This window comes from Pezoporus flaviventris, unplaced genomic scaffold, assembly GCF_033815535.1.
Source record: "Pezoporus flaviventris isolate CSIRO_AGI_PZ_B2104156 unplaced genomic scaffold, CSIRO_AGI_Pfla_v1 ptg000078l, whole genome shotgun sequence".
Classification (NCBI taxonomy): Eukaryota; Metazoa; Chordata; class Aves; order Psittaciformes; family Psittacidae; genus Pezoporus; species Pezoporus flaviventris.
In genome coordinates this window covers 16772384-16798287 of record NW_026892626.1, presented here as the reverse complement: position 1 = coordinate 16798287, position 25904 = coordinate 16772384, and the positions used below count along the sequence as shown (strand labels likewise).

The 25904-nt window shown below is 63.3% G+C and overlaps 2 protein-coding genes across 4 annotated transcripts in view; one reads left to right on the top strand and one right to left on the bottom strand.

Annotated features, from left to right (window-relative positions):
- Window positions 1-2732: 2732 nt before the first annotated feature.
- The window catches only part of SREBF1 (sterol regulatory element binding transcription factor 1), a 36291-nt gene continuing 13119 nt past the window's right edge, over window positions 2733-25904 (top strand). Inside the window, exons 1-19 of one of the 2 annotated variants that reach the window (XM_061473731.1) lie at window positions 2733-2989; window positions 5352-5723; window positions 5850-6010; window positions 6086-6226; window positions 6305-6523; window positions 6611-6725; window positions 6809-7011; window positions 7279-7486; window positions 7977-8161; window positions 8771-9032; window positions 9668-9834; window positions 9917-10085; window positions 10160-10268; window positions 10344-10453; window positions 10548-10680; window positions 10828-10990; window positions 12108-12293; window positions 12374-12485; window positions 13026-13255. In XM_061473731.1, coding sequence (XP_061329715.1) covers window positions 2884-2989; window positions 5352-5723; window positions 5850-6010; window positions 6086-6226; window positions 6305-6523; window positions 6611-6725; window positions 6809-7011; window positions 7279-7486; window positions 7977-8161; window positions 8771-9032; window positions 9668-9834; window positions 9917-10085; window positions 10160-10268; window positions 10344-10453; window positions 10548-10680; window positions 10828-10990; window positions 12108-12293; window positions 12374-12485; window positions 13026-13249 — 3345 coding nt within the window. In that variant the 5' untranslated portion in view covers window positions 2733-2883 and the 3' untranslated portion in view covers window positions 13250-13255. Of the gene's footprint in view, window positions 2990-5351; window positions 5724-5849; window positions 6011-6085; window positions 6227-6304; window positions 6524-6610; window positions 6726-6808; window positions 7012-7278; window positions 7487-7976; window positions 8162-8770; window positions 9033-9667; window positions 9835-9916; window positions 10086-10159; window positions 10269-10343; window positions 10454-10547; window positions 10681-10827; window positions 10991-12107; window positions 12294-12373; window positions 12486-13025; window positions 13290-25904 lie in introns of those variants that run through there. The other variant, XM_061473730.1, reaches the window with a different exon arrangement.
- RAI1 (retinoic acid induced 1) overlaps window positions 16493-25904 on the bottom strand; it is a 69709-nt gene continuing 60297 nt past the window's right edge. For both annotated transcript variants that reach the window (XM_061473728.1, XM_061473729.1), the window contains 4 exons: window positions 18551-24065; window positions 17600-17693; window positions 17035-17084; window positions 16493-16654 (listed from right to left, as the gene is read on the bottom strand). In XM_061473728.1, the coding sequence (XP_061329712.1) occupies window positions 16640-16654; window positions 17035-17084; window positions 17600-17693; window positions 18551-24049 (5658 nt within the window). In that variant the 5' untranslated portion in view covers window positions 24050-24065 and the 3' untranslated portion in view covers window positions 16493-16639. The remainder of the gene's footprint in view (window positions 16655-17034; window positions 17085-17599; window positions 17694-18550; window positions 24066-25904) is intronic.

Sequence of the window (25904 nt, the reverse complement as noted above, 5' to 3'; positions counted from 1 at the left end):
TCACACAGGGTATGCACTGCTGCTTTTCAGTGTCAGGGACCAGGTTTGGATCCCGGTGCCAATGGGAAGTGACCGCAGGTGAATTCACCTCCGGGTAAATGAACCCCAAGCGATGGCTGTGCAGCATCCGGAGCCTGGCTCCGTGTTTACCCAAGCCACGGCTCAGGAAGGGGCAGTCGGCAGAGCAGAGTTACAGGTAGTGAAGGGGAGAAGAGGCTCTGAATCTGTTTACAACCCGGATTAATGATTAACGCCGGGCTCCGCTGGAGCAAAACAACGCCTGGAGCGTGAGGGATGTGAGGGCTGGGAATGGGGCTGGAGCAAACACCCCGGGGGTGGACACAGCGCTTTAGGGGGGAGCAGGATGCGGGATGCCCCACGCAGGTGCCTGGGGATGCAGCTGAAGCCCAGCACATCCCGGAACGTGTCGCTGCCGTCAGGGCAGCGATGATGCCTCCATGCTGCCGATGCGCCCAACGCGGCTTCCCGAGCCCATCGCCCGGATCCCATCCATCTCATGGACGTTGTTTTCCCGTCTCATCCCTGCGGTTTCCTCCCAGGAAAAGCTTCTCAGCGACTCCGGAGCAACCACGTGGCCCCACTGCCATCCCCGCAGGACCCACATGATGTAATCCCGGGCGCTGAGCCGTGATGCAGGATCACTCCACTCCGGGCCGCCGCGCTTATTGGCTGCGCGGGCCTGGTCCTACAGGCGGGGTTTTCCCTACCCCGCAACCACGGGGAGCCCCACCTCGCCTGCATCCATCGCCCTCCGAACACACCCGCCCCGTCCCGACGGCTTCATTGCTCCCCGTGCAGCGAGGATGCTGCTGTGGTCCCGTGGAGCTGAGGGAAACCGAACCAAGAGCGCTATAGGGGGGACTTTGGGGTGCAAGGGATGGGGCACTGCAAAGTGTGAAGATAGAGCTGTGTTTGTGCGTGCGATTCCTCACTCCAGTCTGTGTCTCCATAGGGAAAGCTGTGTCCTGGGTGTTAAAGCTCTTTGACCCCCATGTTCGTGCTGCTCTAAAGCCTTGTAGGGGCACATAGCACCCATCTCCCCTTCCCCGTCCTCCTGCAGTGTGCTGAGCAAGGGAAACGTCCACACCGTGAGCCTGGCTTCTCGCTGGTGACCTGAATAGGAACGTGGGGGGCAGCACAGAGCCCCCCTGCTCACCCCATGGCAGACTGGGGGTCTCTCCAGGGCTTTTCTATGGGTGAAAGATGTCCGCACCGCTGCCAATGCTCTCTGTGTGGGTAACTCTGCCCCTGCCATCAGCGTGGAGCTGAGCCAGGGCTCCTGGGCTCATCCCCAGCTCGGGCACAAGTGAATGACCCGGCCTGAGGAGGCTCGAGCAGGGTGAGGGTGCAGAGGGGCCCGGCCTGGCTCTGACCCCACAGCTCTGCCACCGCCACGGGCACACATGGGGTGCTTGGTGTGGTCCCCAGTGAGCCCCATTGCACTGGGGTGTCCCCATATTGCGTGGGGGTGCCCGCTGTGCTGACACATGGAAGGCAATGATGGAAGCTAATAGGATCATAGAATAGTGTGGGTTGGAAAGGGCTTTATGATGATCCAGTTCCAACCCCAATGGTTATGGTGAAGCCAGCTTTAATGAAGCCACAGGTAACCTCAGATCCATAAAACATGAGGGCAATCTTCCAGGGGGACAATGGTCCAGGGCACAGCATGGGCTTACCCTGAGACCCCCACACTACACCCTACCACCCATGGGCAGCCATGGGTCTGATCCCAATGGCACCAATGGTTTTCCTACTTCTCATAGGGCAGCATCACCCCTTCAGCATCTCCTGCTCAAGGCAATGGGAGCTTCTCCCACCCAGGGCCATGCCGCTGTAGGGCCGCAGTGCTGAGGCATGCTCTGGACCCCTAGACCGGGGGGGGGGGGGGAAGGCAGATGTCCACAGCAGCATCAAGAGGTGATGGAGTGGTCCAGGCTCACCCCAGCCTGTGGCCTCCATGAGGTGCTGAGGGCTCCTGCAGACACTGCTTCCACCTTCTCCTCCCCACGAGCCCTCCTGCCTGTTCCCACACGTGCCCCCAGCCAGGGCTAAGCTGTATTTAATGCCCAGCCCTGGTATTTAATGCCTGTCCCCAGGGCTTGGTGCCTTTGCCAGGGGACTGCTGCCCTGTTCGGGGGATGCAGCCTCACTGCCTGCCCTGGTCATGGAATCAGGGAATGGTTTGGGTTGGAAGGGACCTTAAAGCTCATCCAGCTCCAAGCAGGGACCCCTTCCACTAGAGTACCTTGCTCCAAGCCCTGTGTCCAACCTGGCCTTGAACACTGCCAGGGATGGGGCAGCCACAGCTTCTCTGGGCACCCTGTGCCAGCGCCTCAGCACCCTCACAGGGAAGAGCTTCTGCCTAAGAGCTCATCTCAGTCTCCCCTCTGGCAGGTTAAAGCCATTCCCCTTGGCCTGTCCCTACAGGCCCTTGTCCAAAGCCCCTCTCCAGGTTTCCTGCAGCCCCTTCAGGCACTGGAGCTGCTCTCAGGTCTCCCCCTCAGGAGCCTTCTCCCCTCCAGGCTGCCCCAGCCCAGCTCTCTCAGCCCGGCTCCTCTCAGCATCCCCGTGCCCTCCTCTACACCCGCTCCATCACGTCCCGGTGCTACCGGGGGTCCCGGTGCAGCCGAGCTGGGTGGGAGGGGGGACCGCGGGGCGGGCCTCGGCTGCGGATCCGCCTCCTCCCCGTTCCCTCCCTCCCCGCACCCGTCCCTCCCCCGCCGGTCTCAGCTCCGGGCACGGTTCGCAACTTGGCGGCTCGTCCCCTTCCTGCCTCTGCCGGGCCATGGCCGTGGCGGGCGGGCGGCCCCGCCGCTCCTAGAGCCGCTGCCGGGAGCCGCCGCCTCCGCCGCCGCCGGGATGAGCGCGCTCGCCTTCGACGACGCGGCCCTGGAGGGGCTGACTCCGTCCCTCGGCCTCTCCGGGGCCAGCGACATCGACACGGCCCTGCTGAGCGACATCGACGGTGAGTGCCGGGAGCGGTGCTGCCACCGGGCTCGGTGCGGTACCGGGGGATGCTGTAACAGCGGAGGTCGGTCGGGACCGGGCTCTTTGCCCCGGGGGGGGGGGGGGACGGGGCTCGGTGCGCGGTCACAGAACCGGTTACCGGAGACGTGACCTCGGGAGCGGTGTCAATGCGGAACAGGGGCTCGGTGCCATGGGCGGTGCGGTACCGGGGCTCGGTGCATTGGGACACAAGCGGGCTGGGTACCGGGCCCGGTGTATGGGGAAGGGAAACGCGGAGCGTGGAATCAGTGCAGGGGATAACGGGGGAGAAGCGGGATCCCAATGGGAACCGGAGGGGGGTCAGGACACCGGGACCCCCAAAGCTGAAGGTACCGGTACCGGGACGGTCCCGACGGGCCCCCCCCCCCCCTTTTCCCCCCTTCTCCGTACGGTCTCAGCATCGTGTCGCGTGTAACCCCGCCCCTCCATGACGTCACCGGCGGGGGTTACTCGCGGTCATTCCCTCCAGGGTTCCCTGAGCCATCCAACCGGGATGGGGTAAAGGGAAAAGGAGGCGGGGAGGGGATGGGAGCTCGATACCAGGTTCAATGGAGCATCCCAGCGGTTGGGATCCATTAGAACCCATCTCCTGCCCGGATGGGAGCAATGGGATGGGGATGCTGGTGGGGAGCAGGTCCCCATCGTCATGGCAATGAGGTGTCGTGGGCGCTGGGTGCAATATTAAGGTGATTTTAGGCTAAAATTGGGGTGTTTTGGCCTATGGCCAGCCCTGTGCTTGCCTCGATGCATGCTCCACCGGCTCTGCCGGTCCGTGCCGAATGGCACGGACCGGCAGAGCCGGTGGAGCATGCATCGAGGTGGACTCGGTGCTGTCCAAGCTCTCCACCTCCTGCCCCGTTATGGGGTCTCTCCTCCAGGATCCCATATGGATGTGGAAGCTCATCCCGATACCAATGGGAGCAGATCTGCTTTTGGCATGGACAGGGAAGGGTGGGAATTGCACCACGCTTCACCCACGTGGCTTGACCCCTATCTGAGCCATGGGTGGCCATGGGTCATCCCGGTGTGATATTCCAGGACCCACAATCAATTGCTCTGCCCCATGGGCTCCCATGACCAGGGTGCCCATAGCATGGGTGTCACAGCATAAAACAGGTGCTGGGTGTTTACAAGGGGGGATATAGGACGAAGCACCCCCTCTCTGCACCCCAAATCTTTGCCTCTGGACCGTGGGGCAGCTTGAATGGGAATGGAAGGAAACACACCGGTGCCATGGATGGATGTCTTTTAGGGGGGGAAATGGGGCTGTACAAAGACCCTGCTCCTCACGGGGTGAGGATGGGAGCCCCACTGGGAACACCCCAGTGCAGAAAGGGGTACCCAGGGCTGGATGTCATCCAGGGGGGAAACGGTGCTGCCCAAAGACCCTGGTCCTTATGGGGTGTCTCCTTGCGGGGTACCCCCCCTGCTGCTGAGCACCATGCGCAGAGCATCCCCTCGCAGCAGCGGGATGCAGGATGAAGGAGTTAACGGAGCCTGACCCCGAGTAACCGCGGCGGGTGCCCGCGGGTGCCCCGCGGCCGGGTTCACCTCGGCGCGGCCCCGGGGCTGTCTGGTGGGGGGGGGGACCCGGGGGGACGGGCGGCGATTGGCGGAGTCGCATCACCCCATGGCCGGCCCCGCTGCCGGCCTGGCGCGGGCAGCGCAGGGAGGAGGCACCGACACCTCCCGGTGCCTCATTGCGGGGCTGGGACCTCCTGCCGGGTACCAGTACCTTAGAGGTACCCCCCCATCGCCATCCTCATCCTCTTCCCCATTGGGGTCCCTGCTGTGGATGTCCTCGGGGCGATGATGCTCTGCGGTGGGGTGCACCGTAGGGTACCACGGGGGATGCTTCGGTGCCAGCATCCCGGGACACCCCGATGTGTGGATGCTGTGGGGTGTGGATGGGGACATCCCACTGAGCGCCTTGCACCCCCTGAGGCTGTTTAACCCCACCCTGCTTGGAGGTGCCATGGGCAGGCACAGGGGTCTGGTGCATTAAGGGTGTCCCAGCACCCGTTCCCTACCCGCAGGGTTGTTCTTAGTATGGGATGGCACAAACCCACCTCGGAAGCAGGCTGAGATCCACCCTGGCACCCCCAGATGGGTTGGAAACCTCTGGTTGCTGATGGCCATTGGATGCTCCGTGCCTCAGTTCCCCCACTGGGGAGGCTGCACGGAGCAGGGCACAGCAGTTCTCTGGGCCCTCAGGGAATTCTGCCTCTGGATAATGGGAACCCATCCCCATCGTGCTGGGCTGGGGGTGCCTTTGGGATGGGGGTGCATTGACGGCATTGGGGGGGGGGGCTGTTTTGCAGACATGCTCCAGCTCATCAACGCGCCCGACACCGACTTCCCGGGGCTCTTTGACTCCTCATTCGGGGTCCCCGATGGCACCGTGTCCCCGGGGCTGCTGCCCACCCCGGGCACCCTCAGCACCTTCCTGCCTCCCACCAAGGCTCCCTCTGCCACCGGCACCGTCTACCCGGGGCCCCCCGGGATGGTTCCATTCACCCCACAGCCCCCGGCCCCGCTTCTCCCCTCCCCGGGTGTGAAGGAGGAGCTGGTGCCCGTGCCCAGCAGCCAGCCCCAGCCCGGCGTGATGCTGACCCCCAGCTTCATCCCCACATCCAGCAGCCAGTTCAGCCCCCAGCCCGTGGTGGGCTACCAGAGCCAGCACGGCTTCTCCGGTGAGGATATATTGAGGGGTGCATGAGGGGGGGGGGGGGAATTGGAGGGGGTTTGCTATGGGGGGCTCTTGCTGGAGGGTTGGGATGATGTGGGTCCGGTAACGGTGTGCTCTGCTCCGTGCCCAGCCGTGCAGCCCGGGGCTGTGGGGCAGACCCTGTCCAGCCCCCCCCTGCCCGCCCCACAGCCTGCCCAGCCCCTGGCAGTGCAGAACGTGACAGCCCAGCAGCTCCTGCCCCCTGCTGCCCCCACGGCCCAGCCGGTCTCACCCCACATCCAGCCGGTGCCGGTAAGCACAGGGATAAGGATGGGGGGCATCCCGTTGGCCTCCCTCAGCCCCACTGATCTCCCCATGGCCCCCCAGGTCCTGCTGCAGCCCCATTTCATCAAGGCTGACTCCCTGCTGCTGACGGCCGTCAAGACGGATGCCGGCAGTGCCAAGACCTCCAGCATCACCTCCTTGGCCACCAGTGCCAGCGGCTCTGCTGCCCCGCTGCAGGTGCCGGTAGGTCCCGCCATTGGGGATCTCTGGGATGCGGGGATGCTCCGGGACCCACACTGATGCTATCCCACATCCCCATAGGCGCTGGTGAGCGGAGGGACCATCCTGGCCACGGTGCCGCTGGTGGTGGACACGGAGAAGCTGCCCATCAACCGGCTGGCACCGAGCGGGAAGCCGGTGCCGGTGCCGAGCAGGGGGGAGAAGCGGACGGCGCACAACGCCATCGAGAAGCGGTACCGCTCCTCCATCAACGACAAGATCGTGGAGCTCAAGGACCTGGTGGTGGGCACCGAGGCCAAGGTGGGAGCTCGGGGATGGGTGGGATAAGGGGTGGGTAAGGGGGTTCTTCGCCCGGTGTTGTTCCGAGCCATCCCTTCCCATCGCCAGCTCAATAAGTCAGCGATCCTGAGGAAGGCCATTGAGTACATCCGCTTCCTGCAGCAGAACAACCAGAAGCTGAAGCAGGAGAACCTGGCCCTGAAGATGGCCATGCAGAAGAGCAGTGAGCTGATGGGAAGGTCCTGGGGGGGGGGAGGCTGAGCTGTATCCCCCCCATCACCTCTCATCTCGCTCCGCTCCCCGCAGAGTCCCTGAAGGAGCTGGTGTCCTCCTGCAGCGGGGGGGCCAAGGCGGAGGCCCCCATGGAGGTGGTGAAGGCGGAGGTGATGGAGATGCTGACGCCGCCGCCGTCGGACGCGGGCTCTCCCAACCACAGCAGCAGCAGCACCAGCAGCAGCAGCAGCAGCAGCGACTCGGAGCCTGAGAGTCCCCTCTGCGACCATGGCAAGGTACGGGGAGGGGGGGGGGGATCCCTGCATCCAACGTGGATCCCACCAAGGATGCCAAGAGCCAAGGGAACGGGATGGGGGAAAGGAGCTGAGAGCCTGGCTCTTGCTCTATGAGGCTGCTTCTCGCCCCATTTTGTGTCGGAGGAAGGATGCTTTATGGGGTGCATTCGTGCTGCACCCAAGCCCCATGCCCATCCCTCACGCTCTGTACCCCCAAATGCGCCCTGCACCCCATGCCCTGGGCTCACAGCAGCTCTGCCCATGCAGGTGAAGCAGGAGCAGCCCCCCCCCTCGCCCAGCAGCCAGGGCATGCTGGACCGGTCCCGCATGGCCCTCTGCGCCTTCGTGTTCCTCTGCCTCTCCTTCAACCCCCTGGCCTCCCTCCTGCGGGGCTCTGGGGGGGCCCCGGCCCCTGTGAGGAGCCCGGGGACCACTGGATCGAGCAGGAGCATCATGGCTGAGTCGGGTGCTGTAGGTGAGTGCTGCAATGGGAGCTCATGGGGTGGAGGACATGGGATGGAGGCCGTTGGGGTGGCTGGGTGGGCACGGGGTGAAGAGCTTTGGGATGGAGGCTGTTGAGGTGAAGATCATTGGGGATCTGGATGCCGGGGTGGAGGCTACTTGGGTTGAAGTGGTTGGAGTGGAGGCTGTTGGGGTTGGAATGGGGTGAAGGCCGCTTACAGAACAGTAGAGTGGAGACCATCAGAATGGAGGTGGGCATGGGATGAAGGCCATCAGCAGGGGGGTCTCGGGGTGGGTATGAGATGGGAGATGATAGGGATGAAGGATGCTGAGGCGGCCACGGGGCAGAAGCCATCGGGTGGAAGCGGTTGGGTTGGACACCACCGGCATGGAGCCCCTTGGGGTGACATTGGGATGAACACGACGGGGACGGAGCCCCACTGGTGGGCACGGGGTGGAGGGCACCGGGATGGAGACCTGGCACTGACCCCATCCACACACAGAGGAGCCGTGGGGCTGGTCGCAGTGGCTGTGGCCCACGTTGGCCTTCTGGGCGCTGAACGCGGCGCTGGTGCTGGGGGCCGTGGTGCGGCTCTTTGTGTGTGGGGAGCCGGTCACCCGGCCCCACTCCGAGCCCTCCATCCTCTTCTGGCGCCACCGCAGACAGGCCGACCTCGACCTCGACCGGGTAAGCCACGCCCCTCGGGCCCACGTCACCTACCACGCCCACCCTAACCACGCCCCTCTTGCATTAGCCCCGCCCCACCATCTAAACTCAACCAATCGGGTCCCACCCTGACACCACGAGTAGCCCCGCCCAGGCGCCCCTTCTGGCTCTGACTCCGCCCACTTTTCACCCCTTGCCCCCCACCATTACATGAAGCTCCGCCCCGATATAGCCCCGCCCACCCTCTCTAAGCGCAGCCAATCGGGTCCCACCCCGACACCACTAGTAGCCCTGCCCAGCCACCCCCTCTGTCTCTGACTCCGCCCACTTTTCACCCCTTGCCCCCCCATTACATAAAGCCCCGCCCCTGATCTAACCCCGCCCACTCAACCAATCCGGCCCCACCCTGACACGGGTAGCCCCGCCCACCCGCCCATACCCCTCCTCTTCCACGTGCTCTGCCTCCGCCCACTTCACACCCGCCTCTAGTGCCACGTGAAGCCCCGCCCCCTGCGATCAGCCCCGCCCACCCTCTCTCCGCTCAGCCAATCCGCTCCCACCCTGACACCGTAGCCCCGCCCCCTTTTCCCACGCTGCACGACCCCATTCACCCCTCTCCCCGCGGCGCAGGGGGACTTCGCGCAGGGCGCTCAGCACCTCCGCACGGCGCTGGCTGCGCTGGGCCGGCCGCTGCCCGCCTCGCACGGGGACCTGGCCTGCAGCCTGCTCTGGACCCTGCTGCGGCACCTCCTGCAGCGCCTCTGGGTGGGCCGCTGGCTGGCCGCCCGCGCCGGGGGGCTGCGCCCGGACCCCCCTCCGCCCGCACACGTCCGGCAGAGCGCCCGCGACGCCGCCATGGCGTACCACCGACTGCACCAGCTGCACCTCGCCGGTACGGGCACTGCGGCGCAAGGGATGGGGCGGGTGGTCCTGCCCCTCTGCTCTGCTCTCGGGAGACCTCACTTGGAGCATTGTGTGCGGGTCTGGGGTCCTCAGTGTAGAAAGGGCATGGAATTGGTGGAACAAGTCCAGAGGAGGCCACGAGGATGATCAGGGACTGGAGCACCTCCTGTATGGAGACAGGCTGAGAGAGTTGGGGCTGTTCAGCCTGGAGAAGAGAAGGCTGCGTGGAGACCTCAGAGCAGCCTGCCAGTATCTGAAGGGGGCCTATAGGGATGCTGGGGATGGACTCTTCATTAGGGACTGTAGTGATAGGACAAGGGGTAACGGGTTAAAACTGAAACAGGGGAAGTTTAGATTGGATATAAGGAAGAAGTTCTTTACTGTGAGGGTGGTGAGGCACTGGAATGGGTTGCCCAGGGAGGTTGTGAATGCTCCAGCCCTTGAGGTGTTCAAGGCCAGGTTGGACAGAGCCTTGGGTGCCATGGTTTAGTGTGAGGTGTTCCTGCCCATGGCAGGGGGGTGGAACTGGATGATCTTAAGGTCCTTTCCAACCCTAACTATTCTATGATTCTATGCTCGCATCCCACCCTACTCCCTGCTGACCCCCCCACTCCATTCCCATAGGGAAGCAGGCAGGGGGGCACCTCCTGGCCATCAACCTGGCTCTGAGCGCCGTCAATCTGGCTGAGTGCGCCGGCGATGCCGTATCCGTGGCGGCCCTGGCTGAGATCTACGTGGCGGCCGCGCTGAGGGTCAAGGCCAGCCTGCACCGCTGCTTCCACTTCTTGGCGGTGAGAGCAGGGCAGATCCCAGCGCCGTGGGATGGGGGTCCCGTGTGTCCCATAGGACCCTGACCCCCTGCTCTCCCCGCAGCGCCCCTTCCTCTGCAGTGCCCGGCGCGTGGCTCTGTCCCACGGTGGGGCCGTGCCCCCCGCCATGCAGTGGCTCTGCCACCCCTTGGGCCACCGCTTCTTCGTGGACGGGGACTGGGCTGTTAAGGGTGTCCCAAGGGAGACCATTTACAGCTCTGCCGGCAACCCAGGTAACCCCGGCATCCCCCGAGCATCCCCGTTTTGGGGTTGCGGTACCCGTGCTCATCGCCCCTTTGTGCCGCAGTGGACCCGCTGGCGCAGGTGACCCAGCTCTTCCGGGAGCACCTCCTGGAGAAGGCGCTGTGCTGCGTGGCCATGCCCGAGCCCGGCCGCCCCGCTGCCCAGGGAGAGGAGTGAGTGCCGGGATGGGCATCCCGCCCCCTGCGCCCACCGTGGGGCCAGCCCCATTGACGGCCGCTCTGCCGCAGGCGCTTCTCCGATGCCCTCGAGTACCTCCAGCTCCTCAATGGATGCTCCAACGTCAGCGGCGCATCCGGCCCCGCTCCCTCCATCAGCTCCGGCTTGGCCGCTGTCACAGGTAAAGGCTGGTGTGTCCCCCTCATGGGGGCAATACATGAAGGGGGCCACCAGAGAGGTGGACACCCCTCTCCTGTGTCCTTCCCACCCCGCAGGCACCGACCCCGTGTCCAAGTGGTGGGCATCCCTCATCAGCACCATCATTCACTGGCTGCGGGGAGATGAGGAGGGGGCCGAGCGCCTGTACCCGCTGGTGGAGACCATGCCCCGGGCGCTGCAGAGCTCCGAGTGAGTGTGGGGCACACCGGGGACAGGGTGGGGGCAGCTCATTGCACCCCTTCCATCCCCTATGGGCCGGCAACGCGCTCTGCAGAGGGGCACAGCCGTGCCCAGTGCAGGGCCCGTGCTCACTGCGTGTGTCCCCCCCCTTTGCAGTAAACCCCTGCCCCGTGCTGCCCTGCACTCCTTCCGCGCCGTCCGTGCCATGCTGAGCAAGCAGGATGGGAGCCAGGCCAGCCTGAGCCACTGCGAGAAAGCCAGTGGCTGCCTGCGGGAGAGCCTGGAGCTGGGCACCCCCCCCAAGGCCACCATTGACAAGGTGAGCTGGGGCTGAGGGCGGGGGAGAAGGTGGCACCCACCCTGGGGAGCCCCCGGCCCTTGCGGGAGGTGCCCCTGGCCCTCGCAGGGGTGCATTGTAGTTGCATTGCATGTGTCAGACTGGGAGTGCAATGCCCCTGCCATGCAGCCCGGCGGCGGCTCCGCGCAGCAGCGCCTGCCCGCAGGGACCTCAGCATCCATCCATGCATCCATCATCCATCTCTTCCTTCCTTCATCCATCATCCATCCCTTCCTTCCTTCATCCGTCATCCATCCCTTCCTCCATCCCTTTCTCCATTCCTTCATCCCTTCTTCCATCCCTCCATCCTTCCATCCATCCCTTCCTCCGTCCATCCCTTTTTCCATCCTTTCCTTCATCCCTTTTCCTATCCCTTTTCCCATCCCTTTTCCCATCCCTTTTCCCATCCCTTTTCCCATCCCTTTTTCCAGCTCTTTTTCCATCCCTTTTTCCATCCCTTTTCCCATCCCTTTTTCCACCTCTTTCTCCATCCCTTTTCCCATCCCTTTTCCCACCTTTTCCCATCCCTTTTCCCATCCCTTTTCCCATCCCTTTTCCCACCTCTTTTTCCATCCCTTTTCCCATCCCTTCCTCCATCCCTTCCTCCATCCCTTTCTCCATCTCTCCATCCATCCATCCATCCATCCTTTCCTCCCTCCTTTCCTCAGTCTCATTCTCCCTCCCTCCCTCCCTTCCTCAGTCTCATTCTCCCTCCCTCCCTCCCTCCCTCCTTTCCTCAGTCTCATTCTCCCTCCCTCCCTCCCTCCCTCCCTCCCTCCCTCCCTCCCTCCCTCCCTCCCTCCTTTCCTCCCTCCCTCCCTCCTTTCCTCAGTCTCATTCTCCATCATCCATCATCCATCCATCCATCCATCCATCCATCCATCCATCCATCCATCCATCCCTCCATCCATCCCTCCCTCCCTCCCTCCTTTCCTCAGTCTCATTCTCCATCATCCATCCATCCGTCCATCCATCCATCCATCCATCCATCCATCCATCCATCCATCCATCCATCATCCCTTCCTCCACCCTTTCCTCCATCCCTGCATCCCTCCCTCCCTGCACCCCCCTGCTCACCCCTCTCCCCTCTCCTCCCCAGGCAGTCCAGCTCCTGCTCTGCGACCTGCTCCTGGTGACCCGCACCAACCTGTGGCAGCAGCAGATGAGCGCCAGCCAGCAGCGCAGCTGCCTCTACCAGGCGTCCGCCCTCGAGCTCCGCGGCTTCCAGCAGGACCTCAGCAGCCTGCGGCGCCTGGCACAGACCCTGCGCCCCGCCATGCGCCGGGTGAGCCCCTCACCGCTGCTCCTGGGCTGTCCCTGCAGCCCCGGCGCCCGCCTGCGCTCACCGTCCCCGTCCCCATCCAGGTGTTCCTGCACGAAGCCACCGCTCGCCTCATGGCCCGGGCCAGCCCCACGCGCACCCATCAGCTGCTGGACCGCAGCCTGCGGAGGAGAGGGGGGCAAGGCAGCAAAGCAGGTGGGCAGTGCGCTGACAGGGTGGGACAACTGGGGGGGGGGGGGGGGTGTCAGGATGGAGGCCTCAGAGCAGCTTCCAGTGTCTGAAGGGGGCTGCAGGGATGCTGGAGAGGGGCTCTGCATCAGGGACTGGAGTGATGGGACAAGGGGTGATGGGTTCAAACTGGAACAGGGGGGGATTTAGGTTGGAGATAAGGAAGCTCTTCCCTGTGAGGGTGCTGAGGTGCTGGCACAGGGTGCCCAGAGAAGCTGTGGCTGCCCCATCCCTGGCAGTGTTCAAGGCCAGGTTGGACACAGGGGCTTGGAGCAAGCTGCTCCAGTGGAAGGGGTCCCTGCCCGTGGCAGGGGTTGGAACTGGATGAGCTTTATGGTCCCTTCCAACCCAAACCGTTCCATGATTCCAGGTGGGACGTGGGCTGGGACCTCACCTCCATCACCGCAGTACCTGGGTGATGAGCATGGGCTCTTCCTGCCCATAGTGGTACCCAAGGGGAAGGCTCAATGCCTTCCATTGGGTCTGACCCCATTCTCCCCCTCACAGCCGGAGAACCCGAAAGCCACCCCTCCCCGCGGGAGCACGCCGAGGCCCTGCTCCTTGCCTGCTGCTACCTCCCACCCGGCTTCCTCTCGGGACCGGGACAACGGGTGGGAATGCTGGCCGAGGCCGCCCGCACGCTGGAGAAGCTGGGGGACAAGCGCACCCTGCACGACTGCCAGCAGATGATCATCAAGCTGGGCAGCGGCACCACCGTCACATCGGGATAGATGGGAGCACAGCATCCCTGCTACCCGCTGTGGGGCCGGGATGCGGGCAAGCGCGTGCCTCAGTTTCCCCCTTCTTATAGGATTGGGGTTTTAAGGTGAACGGGTTGGGTGAGGAGGGGCAGGGGACACCGGGGATAGGGGTGGAGGGTCCTGGTGTGGGGTACACACACATGGGGGTACCCTGGCTGCGCTTGTCCCACTCCCCCCCCCCCCATGGCTCTGTCCTTGTCCCCAGCCCAACGTGGGTGATGGGACGTGGGGACCTCTAGTGACACTGTCGCAGTATTGCATGGCGCTGGGATGCTCGGGCAGCCTGGCCCCAGTGCCACCCAGTACCCCCCCCCCGATGCCCTGACACACGGGGTGCCCATCCTCATCCCCATCTCCTGCTATCCCTTACCCGGCCCCACTGCTGCAGGGGGGTTTGGGGGCACCTCAGTTTGCCCCCATGATGGGGGGGGGGGGGAGCAGGTTAAACCCTATGGTGGCCCCCTCCTCATTTCCCTCCATCCATACCCATGGTAGCTAAAAGGGGACCCCCAGCCTGTTCCCAGCCCCAGCACTGACCAGTCGTCCCCCCCCCCCGGTTAGGAGCTGCCTTTAGGAGAAGGGATGTCAAGATGCAACAGGGTTCCTGGGGGGGGGGAAGGGCTGTGGGTACCCCCATCCCTTTGCTTCACCCCCTCTTGTACATAGCCCCCCCATTGCCCCCCGCCTTGCCTTTTTAAATGGTATTTTCATAGTCGGAGAGTTTTGTACAGACAAATTAAAGCTGATTATTTATACTGGTGTGTGCTGGACTGGGGGGGGGGGGCACTGAAGTTATGGGGCGCATAGAGCCTGGTTGGGGCATGGGACCGATGGCTGTGGGTCCAACCTTGTCCCCTGCGCTGCATGGGAGGGGATGCAAGGGTGGGAGGGATGTGGCCAGTGGGTACCAACAACCCCCAAAGCCTCCTTCCTCACCCTAAGGATGCTGCAGCATCATTTCCATCCTTACAGCAAGGGTGGGAGGGATGGGGCCAGTGGGTACCAATAGCCCCCAAACCCCCCTTCCTCACCCTAAGGCTGCTGCAGCATCACCTCCATTCTTACAGTGCAGGTGGGAGGGATGGGGCCAGTGGGTACCAACAGTTCTTCCTCACCCTAAGGATGCTGCGGCATCACCTCCATCCTTACAGCAAGGGTGGAAGGGATGAGGCCAGAGGGTACCAACAGCCCCCAAACCCCAAGGATGCTGCAGCTTCACCTCCATCCTTCCAGCACGGGTGGCACATGAGGACCAGGGGCTGGTACAGAATAGGGGGGGGACCCCCCATAGGATAAAGAGAGGCCACGAGCAGGGCGCCACGTACTTCCAAAACAATCGTTGTATCTTTATTGACGCTCTGAATGCAATGACCTGGTTTTTACTCTTAAGGAAAATAAACATCTTTTAGAAACAGCTTGTTACACACAATCTTCAGTGTGAAGCAATATACTAATAAGAACACTAGTCTTAACATTTACAGTCTTCATATATATTATATATATGTATATGTATACATATATATACACTATATAATGAGGCAATATATAATACACACGGTTTACCATTTTACAGTCATATGTACAAGATGTCACTAAAAATAGCCAGATTTCAGGCAACGCTGCCAGGGACACCGGGAGCTTCCTTGGGTTTTCTGCTTTAAATTCGCTCTTTTTTGTTCTTCTTCCTCGTTTTTCTTGTCTTTTTCCCTCTTTTTTTGTGTCTCTTTCGCTCCTGTGTCCGAGGCAAAGCTGCTGAAACAACAGACATTGTGTGGCCAGCAAACCTTGAGGGTGAGGGCTTGGGGGGCGACGACGGAGGGGATGTGGCAGCAAGGGGGGCACTAGCTCTGAGGGGTCGGGATGAGGGGATGGATGGATGGATGGATGGATGGATGGATGGATGGATGGATGGATGGATGGGGCTAGCACTGTGCTCCCCATTGCAGGATGCTCTGCAGGTAAGGGGGGGGGGCTGGTGGCTCTGGTTTTAGGATGGGATTTGGGGTTGATTCACCCTGGGTTGGGTATTTGCTACTGGGGTGGTGCAGAATGGGGGGGATATGGACAGGGGGTGATCCCAGTGCTGGGCAGCTCCCCCAGCTCTGTTAGGAAGGGAAGTGAAAGCCAAGGGAGCTGAGTGAACCCAGAGCCAGGGTTTGCTGAGCCAGGGCTATGCAGAGGGAGGAAGCAAAAGCTTCCTCCTCCTCCCATAAGGACCCTGCTGCCAGCTGGAAGCCGTCTGTACCTTGCATCAGGCTAAAACCCTGGGGTCTGCACCCAAAGCCATGGGGTTTTACACCCAGAATTGTGGGGTTCAGCATCCAGAGCCTGGGGGTCTGCACAAGCAAAGGGAGCAAAGCCCAGCACCACGAGGAGATGTTGTCGACTCCAAAGCAGAGCGAGAGGGATGGTTTTGGGGGTCCCATAGAGCAGGACCAGTATCCCCATCCCATCAGTGCCAGCGCCCCATGGAGCGGGAGGGTGACGGGTGCAATGGGCCGTGGTTTGGAGGCAATGGGTGCCCCCAGCCCAAGCCAAGAGCCCATCACCCCAACACAGGGTCTGGTACCCAGGGATGGTTTGGGGCAGACAGGAGATGGAGGAAGGGAACGGATAAAGCAGAGTGGTGTTTCAAACAGCAGGCCGTTGGTTTGTCTCTATTTTTTTTTGTCCTTTTTTTATGGGATTTTGTCCTTTTTTTTTTATCTTTTTTTTTTTTTGTCTATTTTTGACTCTTTTCCTCTGCACGTATATACAGACAGACACCGTGAGGTTTGCTGAAGGCAACATCTCAGATCAGATCAGTGTGAGATATGGGGAGCCGGGACCCACAGCGGGGCCCGGCGGCCCCACAGTAAGACAACATCGCCGGGACCCCCGCCCCGCCCCCCCCCCCCTTTGTACCCCCCTTTTCTCCTCCCATCCCTCCCCCCCTCCCCCCTGTGCAGCGATCGCGGGCCGGGGGATCCCGTTCCGAATCCCTGACGGCCAGGCCGGGTTTTGCCGGGGCCCGGCGAGGGGGAAAACCCGGCGCTGGCTCTGCCCGCTCGGAACGGGCTGTGGGGGAAAGGAACGGGGCGGCAGCGCTGCGCGTACCCGGTACAGCCCCGGTACGGCCCCGTATAGCCCGGTACAGCCCGGTACGACCCGGTACAGCCCGGTACGGTCCGGTACAGCCCGGTACGGTCCGGTATGGCCCGGTACAGCCCCGTATGGCCCGGTGCATCCCGGTACAGCCCGGTACTGCCCGATATAGGCCGGTACGGCCCGGTGCATCCCGGTAAATCCCGGCCCCGCTCCCCGGGCGCTGCCTCCTCTGCCGGTCCCTCGCTGGCGGCCGGGGCGGGTGCCCGCGGGGCGCTACACCGGCTGCCTCTGCGGGGAGAAGGGGGGTGTCAGCCCGGTGGTCCCCATGGGTCGGCATGGGGGCGGTCCGGTCCCCATCAGCGGCCACCCTGCCCACCTGAGAAGAACGGGGCTCCCACCCATGGGGTCCACTCTCACCCACCTTGTCAGTGCTTAGTGAAGGAGGATACCCCCCCCCCCCCCCAAGCATGGGTGGGGGTCCCGGACCTGGCATCCCCATCGCCTGTCCCCTGGTGGCTTGGTAACCCCAGGACCACGGTTCCCCATTGGTCCATGGGGTTGACACTGAGCAGGGTGTCCCCACGGGTCCAAAGGTGGGTGCTCCCACCCCAGGGTGGCTGCAGAGCATTTGGGGGGGGGGGGGGGCACAGAGGGTGCTCTGGACTTACCTTGTGTTTGGGACATTTCAGAGAGAAGCTCTCTTCAGTTAAGAAGCAACCTGCGAGGAGAGGAGAAGGTTGGGTCAGGGGGTCCCTGTGCTGCACGATGGATGTCCCCAAGGGATGGGGACACAGTGTCCTCCCCAGCCCATGACCTCCCCCCGCCACTGCGTGCATCAGCCACAGTGCTTGAATGAAGGGGACATTGAGTCAATGTTCCCTGAATGAAGGGGTCAGCTGAGGCCAGACAAACACGGGACACCAGACAGCACTGTTGGCGCAGGGGGCATTGCCATCCCAGCAATCCCATCTGAACAGGCTTCCAGTGCCTAAAGGGGCTATAGAAACCTGGAGAAGGGCTTTGGGCAAGGGCCTGTAGGGACAGGACAAGGGGAACGGCTTTAACCTGCCAGAGGGGAGACTGAGATGAGCTCTTAGGCAGGGAGTTGGAACTGGATCAGCTTTAAGGTCCCTTCCAACCCAAACCACTCCCCGATCCCATGGCCTTGGTTGGGCTTGAGCACTGCAGAGATTGCCAGGGGACCCCATGCCCCTGTCCCCGCATGGGGCTCACCTGTGTCGACGGCACATGCGTAGTGGTAGGTGTGGGGACACCCCTTCTGGCAGCAGCCCACGGTGGCTCCCGCTTGCTGGCAGCTCGAGCACTTCTTTAAACGCACCCGGGGATTCATAGCAGGGAGGGAAAGATGTGGAGAGACAGAGAGAGCCCATCGTCAGAGCCCAGGAGCATCCCGGAGCATCCCTGCGCCTCCCACCCCAGCAGCATCCTTCCTCCCGTGCCGGTGCACCACGGGTGATGCTGTGCCTCTCACTTAGCCATTAACCACCACACACAAGGTTTCTACACGCGGTACCACTCCTGGGGATGGCACCGAGCCCTCAGCCATCCCCTATGGGGCATGGACATGGGGATGTGCCATGGTTCACGGTGTCCCCCATCTCCTGCCCCATCCCCAGTCGGTGCTGCAGGGATGGGAGCACCCAGCAGCCTCCAGCCAGCCATGGGAACAGGCTGAACACACAGGCCTGGGAATACAGCCAGCCCCAAACATGGTACTGGGGGGGCTTGCTGGAGATCCCAGGCTCTGCAGGGTGCCTGTCCCCTTCCCCTGCTGCCCGTCACTGTGGCATCAGGCCACATCGTGCCCATTTTCACCTCCTATCCTGCCTTCGCCAGGCTGCATCCGAGCCACCCCATGCAACACACGGCCGGGCCGGGGGATGAAACCCACCAGGCTCAGCACCCTCCCGGCGCTGGGGATGTCCCGTCACCCTCCCACACCATAACACCACAAGCACATTTCTATGCCTAAAAGGGGGTGTTTGGGTGCTATCAGAGATGCAGCAGCACAAATCCCACGGGAAGCCAGCGGTGCCCGAACACCCACTTCCCCTCCCAAGCCAACTCATCGGGGCCAACCCTATGTACTCCATCCTGGTGGGATCAGCTCCAGCTGAAGGCGGCCGGTGCGGCACCAAACCGGGCAGGCAGCCGAGCTCTTACCAGGTCGGCAGCCGCCTTGACAGCCTCCTGCAGCCCGTAGAGCTTCCCCGCCACCAGGAAAACCCCAGCGGTCCATACGGCACAAGCCTCGTGCAGCCAATGCTCCTGCGTGTCTCCCACCGGCTCCTGCGGCGGGGACTCAGCCTTGTGACATTCGTGCCGCCGGGGCTTTTCGGCCGCCTCCTCGCCCTCTGTCCTCTCGTCACAGCAGTAGCAGCTCTGCAGCCTCCGGAACATGCCCCGCGGGCTGGAGCGCAGCGAGCTCTGCTTGCCCGCCTCGGCACCACCCTCCGGCCGCACCGCCTTCGCGCCGGCACCGCAGCCGCCCTCCATCCCTCGGGATGCCCGCTCGGCAGCGAGAGCATCCTCATCCACGCGCGCCTTCTCCTTCAGCCGCGACTTCTTCTTGGGCAGGCAGTCCTCGGGGTAGTAGGGCCCGCAGAGGTCCCCCAGGTCCTTATAGTTGGCGGGGTTGCGGCACAAGCAGCACACCAAGCAGGCAGCGCTCAGCGCCTTCGACACCACCGGCCCCATGTGCATGGTGGAGGAGGCGGGCAGCGCTGCCCGCGGCCGCGGCGCCGGCCCGGCCGGTCCCCGTTGCAGCCGTGCCTCCTCGCCGGGGGTGTTGATGACGGTGCAGGCGGTGGTGAACTCGCCGCGCCGCTCCACGCGGACATAGGGAGCAAAATGGGGAGCGCGGCTGTCCGCACGCAGCCGCTTGCAGGAGATGTACTTGAGCCGGATCTCGGGCTCGGCGGGATGCACCAACGGGGCTTGCTGGGGCTGCCGCCGCCGCTTGCCGCGGCTCTTGCACCGCGCCGGCACCGCCTTGGCTTTGCCGTGCCCCAGGCGCTTGCGCTGCCGCTTGGAGTAGCCGTTGTAGTTGGAGTGGTTGGCCCGGGGCTTCGGGCCCCGCGCTGGTCCGGCCGCGGTACGTCCTTCGGGGGAGCCCTCACCCATCTCCTTCTCCTCGCTCTTTGGTTTCTTGCCCTCGCGCGGTGCCTCCTCCCCGCCGCCCGCCCGCAGCGGGCACAGCGCGGGCACCAAGGGCGCCTTGGCCATGCCCAGCGCCGCCGCTTTGCCCTTGCGGTTCCTCTTCTTGGGCAGCAGCCCCAGGCTCTTGGCCACCACGGTGGAGCCGGGCTGAGCCGCCGGCGCGCACGCCTCGCCATGGCAGTTATCGGCAGAGAGCTTCTTCCCAGCGCCCAGCTTCCCCTTGGGCGCTCGGCCGTTGGGGTTGCGGCAGAGCTGCTCTGCCCCCGGCACGGTCGGTGCCTTCTGTGCCGACACCGGCTTGGGCAACCGCGCGTCACCGGCCACCCCGGTGTGCTTCACCCGCTCCATAGGGCTCAGTGAGGTGCCGTAGGCTGTGGCCGCCGCCGCTGCCACCACCGGTTTGCAGGAGAACTTCTTCAGGTTGGGAGAGGTGATCTTCTGCACGATGGCCTCCAGCTTGAGGCCGCGGCCCTTGCGGGGAGGCAGCACTTTGGTCTTGGTGGCCTCCTGGAAGGCCGCCCGCGACGTGATCTTGATGCAGACATCAGGGGCCTCCTTTGGAGGAGGGGGCTTTGGGATGGCTTCGCCGGAGGACTTGGGGGGCAGCTTGGTTTTCACCTTCTTGGCCACCGGCATCTTCTTGAAGAGGCTGGGGGGGGCCTCCGGTTTCTCCTCCTTCACGCCACCGCTGTTGCTCCGCAGGACCAGGTTCCTCTTCTTGGCAGGGATGGGGGACATGAAGGTGGATTTCCTCTTCAGCGAGTGCAGAGGCCGCTCGGACAACTTGCCCCCGACGCCCGGCCCCGCTTTGGGCAGCTTCATCCGGGCACCCACCTTGCCCTCCTTATGCGGGCTGCCCGGGGCCGCCAGCTTGAACGCGGGCGGGAGGTGGTTGTTGGCGATGAGCTTCTTGGGCACCTTGCAGTTCTTGAGCCGCACATCAGCCGCCCGCTTGCCCCGCTGCCTCTTGGTGTAGAACACCTCCTGCGCCTTGGTCCGCGAGCGCAGGATCATCGACCGCTGGTCCCTCTCCCCGCCATCCACCGCATCCCCCTCTAACGGCGTCGGCCCCACTACCTCCTCCGCCACCACCAAGCCGGGCACCAGCAGCGCGGTGTCCCCGGTGCCCTGGACCACTTTGGGGGCCGGCCGGCTGCTGCGCTTCCTGGCTTTGAAGGCCACCCGCTGCTTCGCGCCGCAAGCCGGCTTCTTGCCCAGCTTCTCCTGGTGCGTGGGGGCTTTCAGCCCTTCCAACGGGGCTGGGGCACGGGGTTCGGCGAGGGCGGTGAAGGACCGGGTGCACATGCGCGCTGGCAAGCCCTCGGCTGGGAACCGGGGGGTCTGGCTGTGGGTGCTCTTGCTTGGTACCTCTGCTTGGCTGTCCGGTCCGAGGCAAGCGCTGGCCACGCCACCGGTTGCAGGCCCATCATCAAAGGGGCTCAGCACAGCGCTGCCTGCGCTGTCCCCCTCCGGCAGCCGGCAATGGACCCTCTTGTTGCGGAGGCTTTTGCCCCGTGAGACGGGCTCTGCCTTCCCCAACGCGTTTTCAGGGGTGAGCTGCTGCTTCACTGCGACCGACGGGGTGGATTCAGCATCAGTCGCCTCCGGGTGGGCTGCGTCCCCTGCGCCGCTCTCCTCCTCAGGCTGGATGTGCGGCAGGGAGGACTTGAACCAGCTCTTCACCTTGGTCTCTGTGCCCACAGCGGGGCCCAGCAGGATGACGGACTGACCGGACAGACGTGCAGCGGGAGCCGAGTTCTCCTTCTCCACCGTGCTCACGGTCTCCTCGGCGGACACGGGCACCTCGCTGGAGGACAGCACCGCAGGCATCTCGGGGGGCTTGGGTGGCGAGGCATCGTATGCCACCGACTTCTGCTCCGAGCCGGCCAGCTCGCACAGCGACGAGTACTCCTCTGCCTCCAGGTCTGACTCCTTCAGCTCCGGCGAGGAGATGATGGGGATCTCACTGAAGTCCCCGGCCGAGCAGCAGTGCCGGGTGTCCTGCAGCCACCTCTCGCTGTCTGCCTTCGCCGCTTCATCGTAGGTCAGCGTCTCCTCCTCCTCCTCCTGCTGACCATAGTCCCTGTCCGGCTCGCTCTTGGCCGGCTGCTCTCCATCACACAGATCCAAGCCACAGGCATTTTTTTTCTCCTTGCAGGACCCCACCAGTTTATTGGGGAACAAGGCCTTGGGGAGCTCGGTGGCTTGCAGCTCCTTCCACCGCAGGCACGCATCGCCCAGGCTCTCCTCTGGCCAATCGAAGTTCTCCATGGTGCTCTCAGACCCCACCGAGTTGGCAGTGGTGTTGGAGTAGCAACTATAGCCGGGGGCTCCCGCGCTCGACGTCGCCGCAGGGATGTTGGGTTTGGAGTTGAAAGCGAGTGGAGCAGCATCCTTCAATGAGTCCTTGGTTTCGGCGGCTGTGAACTCTACCTGCGGACCCTCGTACACCTCCTCACTGAATTCCTTCCCCGCGTTGGCTCCTGAAGCCTTGTCCATCTTAAGGGGCTCGGTGAGCGTGCTGGAGTCACCCTGACTGGGCCAGGCACCCTTCACCATGGAGTCCAGGCAGGGCCGGTGGTTCTCCAGCTGGAAGGGGGACTTGGTGGCCTCCTTGTTGAGCATGGGCAAGTTGGCCCAGGCTTTATCCGCCTTCTCGTTGATGGCATCCTGCAGGACGATGATCTCGGAAGCCAGCTCCTCTTGGGACAGGGCGCTGAGGAGCAGCCGGGGACAGTCCCGTTCGTTGGTCACGTACTTGGTGAAGGACTCCAGGGGCAGGCTGGCGTGGATGCTCTGGAAGGAATCGTCGGATTTGGTGGACATGTCATCCGGGGAGGTCACAGAGCACGTGGACACGGACTCGGGCTTCGCCTTGGAGTTGCTGTTGACGCGGGCAGGGCTGCGGTTCTGGTTGCAGTACAAAAAGCTCCTCTCCAACTGATCCTCCGACCCGCTGAGATAGTCAGCGTCTTGGGCCTCAGCGTGGACGGACTGAGGGGTGCTCAGTGGGTCGGACAGTGGGGTCCCCACCTGCTCCGCCGAGTAGGTGCTGCTCTCAGGACTGCAGTGCTGCCCCTTGAGCTGCTCCGGGGTCCTCGCCGGCGTCTTGATGCCCTTTTTCTGTGGCACGGCCGCTTTGGAGAGCAGCAACTGCTGGACGGTGTTGGAGATGTTCTCCACTTGGGAGGTGAGCGCCGTCAGGCTCTGCAGGCTCAGGTCCGACAGCAGGTTTTCGGGCAGCTTCTCCTTCTGCATGTTCTTACAGTTGCCAGATTGAGCATCGGGGCTCGTCCCGTCGGTGGGAGAAGGGTTCAGCAGCGGCATGAAGTGGCTGTGGTCGGCGATGCCGGCCGGGAAGGCGCCGGCGCTCAGCGGCTGCTGGCTGTACTGGAAGTTCTCCAGGTTGGGCATCAGCGGGGAAGGAGTGGAGCTGTAGGACGGGGACCTGCCGACGGAGCGAGCCGGCGAGTGGCTGGCGCTGGGGCTGAAGGTCTGGTAGTACTGCTCCGGCGTCCGGACCGGCGGCGCATCGCCCTGGCAATAGGTCTGCCCGGGCTGGTTGTAATGTTGGTACTTGGCCAGGTTTTGGTAGTGGAGGGTCTCCGGGGCATGGTGCCGCCCCTGCAAGGGCTGCGGCGGCTGCGGCGGCTGCGGAGGCTGCGGCGGCTGCGGCGGTGGCTGCGGCGGTTGTGGCGGCGGCTGCGGCGGCTGCTCGTAGCCGATGCGGTTGGGCTGGTAACCGTGCATGTTGGGCACACGGGGACCAGGGGCCAGGCTGGCGGCGCTGCTCAGGGGCCGCTCCAGCGGCGGCTGCCCCGAGGGAGCCGTGCAGCTCTTATAGGAGTGTGCGGGCTGGCTGCCCCCCGGCACCGAGGAGTAGGTGGAGGAAGCGGGGAAGGACTGCGAGTGCTGCCCGAAGTGCGGGCTCTGCGAGAAGGGCATGGGCGAGGAGACGTCGTTGGGCAGCTTCTGCCGCTGCAGCTTGGGGTAAGGGAGCGCGGGCGGCTGCTGCTGCTGCTGCTGCTGCTGGAAGTGAGTCCGGAAGGGCAGCGAGGGTGCTGCTGGCTCATGGTACGGCCGCCCGCCCGCCAGCGCCGCCGCCGTCTTCTTCATCAGGCTCTCCTCATACTTGGCCACGCCGCCGGGCAGCGCCTGCGGTTGGCCACCCCACGCCTGCAGGCTCTCGTCCCCCGAATAGCGGGCAGGGTAGGGGCTGTTCTCCTGCACGGCGTAATTGGAAAAGGCCGGCCTGCCTTGCAGCTGCTGCCCTGCTAATTGCTTGTTTCCCCGGTGGTATTTCTCCACGGCGCTGTTCTCGTAGCCCGAGTACGGCAGTTGCTGCTGACTGTAGTACTCCTTCGCCACCAGCCTCTGCCGCTCGCAGTTCGGCCCTGCCTGACTTTGATGCCTGTAATTCTCCAGGCGTGATGTATCTTGTGAAGTCGGCTGGTAGCTCTGCTGGTTGCCATGGAAACCACACCTTTCTCGAAAGGACTGCATGGCGCGGGCTCCTTATCTGCGAAGAGAGAGAGAGAGAGGCGAGAATTCAAATGAAGCATCGCCACCGTGCCCGGCCGAGCGGCAGCGCCGTCACTGCCGGGGCAGAGCTGCAGCCCTGCCGCGTCGGCTCGTGGCGCCCGGCATCACCTTGCCCTGCATCACTTGCACTGCCCTGCATCGCCTTGCAGCCCCCTGCATCACCTTGCATCGCCCTGCATCACCCTGCATTGCCTTGCATCACCCTGCATCGCCCTGCATTACCTTGCATAGCCCTGCATCACATTGCCCTGCATCACCTCACATTGCCCTGCATCGCCTTGCATTGCCCTGCATCACATCACCCTGCATCGCCTTGCATCGCCCTGCATCACCTCACATTGCCTTGCATTGCCCTGCATCACATCACCCTGCATCGCCTTGCATCGCCCTGCATCACCTCACATTGCCCTGCATTGCCTTGCATTGCCCTGCATCACATCACATCACCCCGCATCGCCTTGCATTGCTGTGCATCACCTCACACTGCCCTGCATTGCTCTGCATCACAACACATCGCCCTGCATCGCCTTGCATTGCCCTACATTGCCTCACATTGCCCTGCCTCACCTCACATCACCCAGCAGCACATTGCCCTTCATAGCCCTGCATTGCATTGCCTTGCATTTCACCTCCCTGCATCTTGTTGCCTTGCATTGCATCACCCTGCATTCATCACCCTTCATTGCACTGCCTTGCATTTAATCACCCGGCATTGCACTGCCCTACATTCATCACCCCACATTCATCACCCTCCATTCATTGCCCTGCATTGTGCTGCCTTGCAATTTATCTCCCTGCATCATGTTGCCTTGCATTGCATTGCCCTGCATTCATCACCCTGCATCACAGCACCTTGCATTGCATCACCTTGCATACAATCACAGAATGGTTTGGGTTCACATCACCTTGCATTTCATCTCCCCCCATCACTTTGCCCTGCATCACATCTCATCCATTGCATTGCAGTACATTGTACTGCCTTGCATCTCATCGCCTCGTATTGCCCTACATCCCATTACCCTGCATCGCATCGCATCACATCCCCCTGCATCACATCACATCGCATCGCCCTGCCTCACATCACCTTGCACTGCACCGCCCTATATTGCCCTAGATCACAGCAGCTGGCTTTGCATCACCTCGCATCGCTCTGCATCGCCCCACATCACATCACTTGGCACTGCATCACCTCACCTTGCATCTCCCTGCCTCATCCTCTATCACATCTCCTTGCTGCATCGCCCTGCTTCGCAGCACGGTGCCTGCGAGCAGGGGGATGGCTGGGGTACAACTGCCAGCCCTCCTGACCCTGCTGGTGGGACCCTTCCCTATCTCTGCTGCCCCCCCCAGGGCAAGCAACTCCCTCCCTGCCTGCCTACTTGTCACAGTGACCCCCTGCACCACGCTGGGGTCCCCCAGCCCCAGTGCTCTGTGTCCACACCTCCAAAGCCCCTCACCTCGGCCTCTATGACCCTCCCCAGCCACACCAGGATGCTACAACCCCCTCCCAACATCCCACTCATCACCATCCCTTATTCATGATTGTGCTAATGACTGGAAGCAGCAGTGAGGAGGGCCACAACCACAGGGCTCTGCTGCAAGAAACAGTCATTTCAACTCACCCTGCCTGCTGCTGCCTCCCGCAGCCCCCCTGGCCCCAGCCGATCCCCCTACCCCGGTGTGGTACCATCTGGAAGCTGTCTGCTCCCACCAGCAGACGTCTATTAGTAAAGCTCCCCATTTCCTACCCAGCTTGCATTAGGTGCAGGGAAGCACCTGGGTCACTGATTTGATCTCCAGAGGCAGCTGAGTGCCT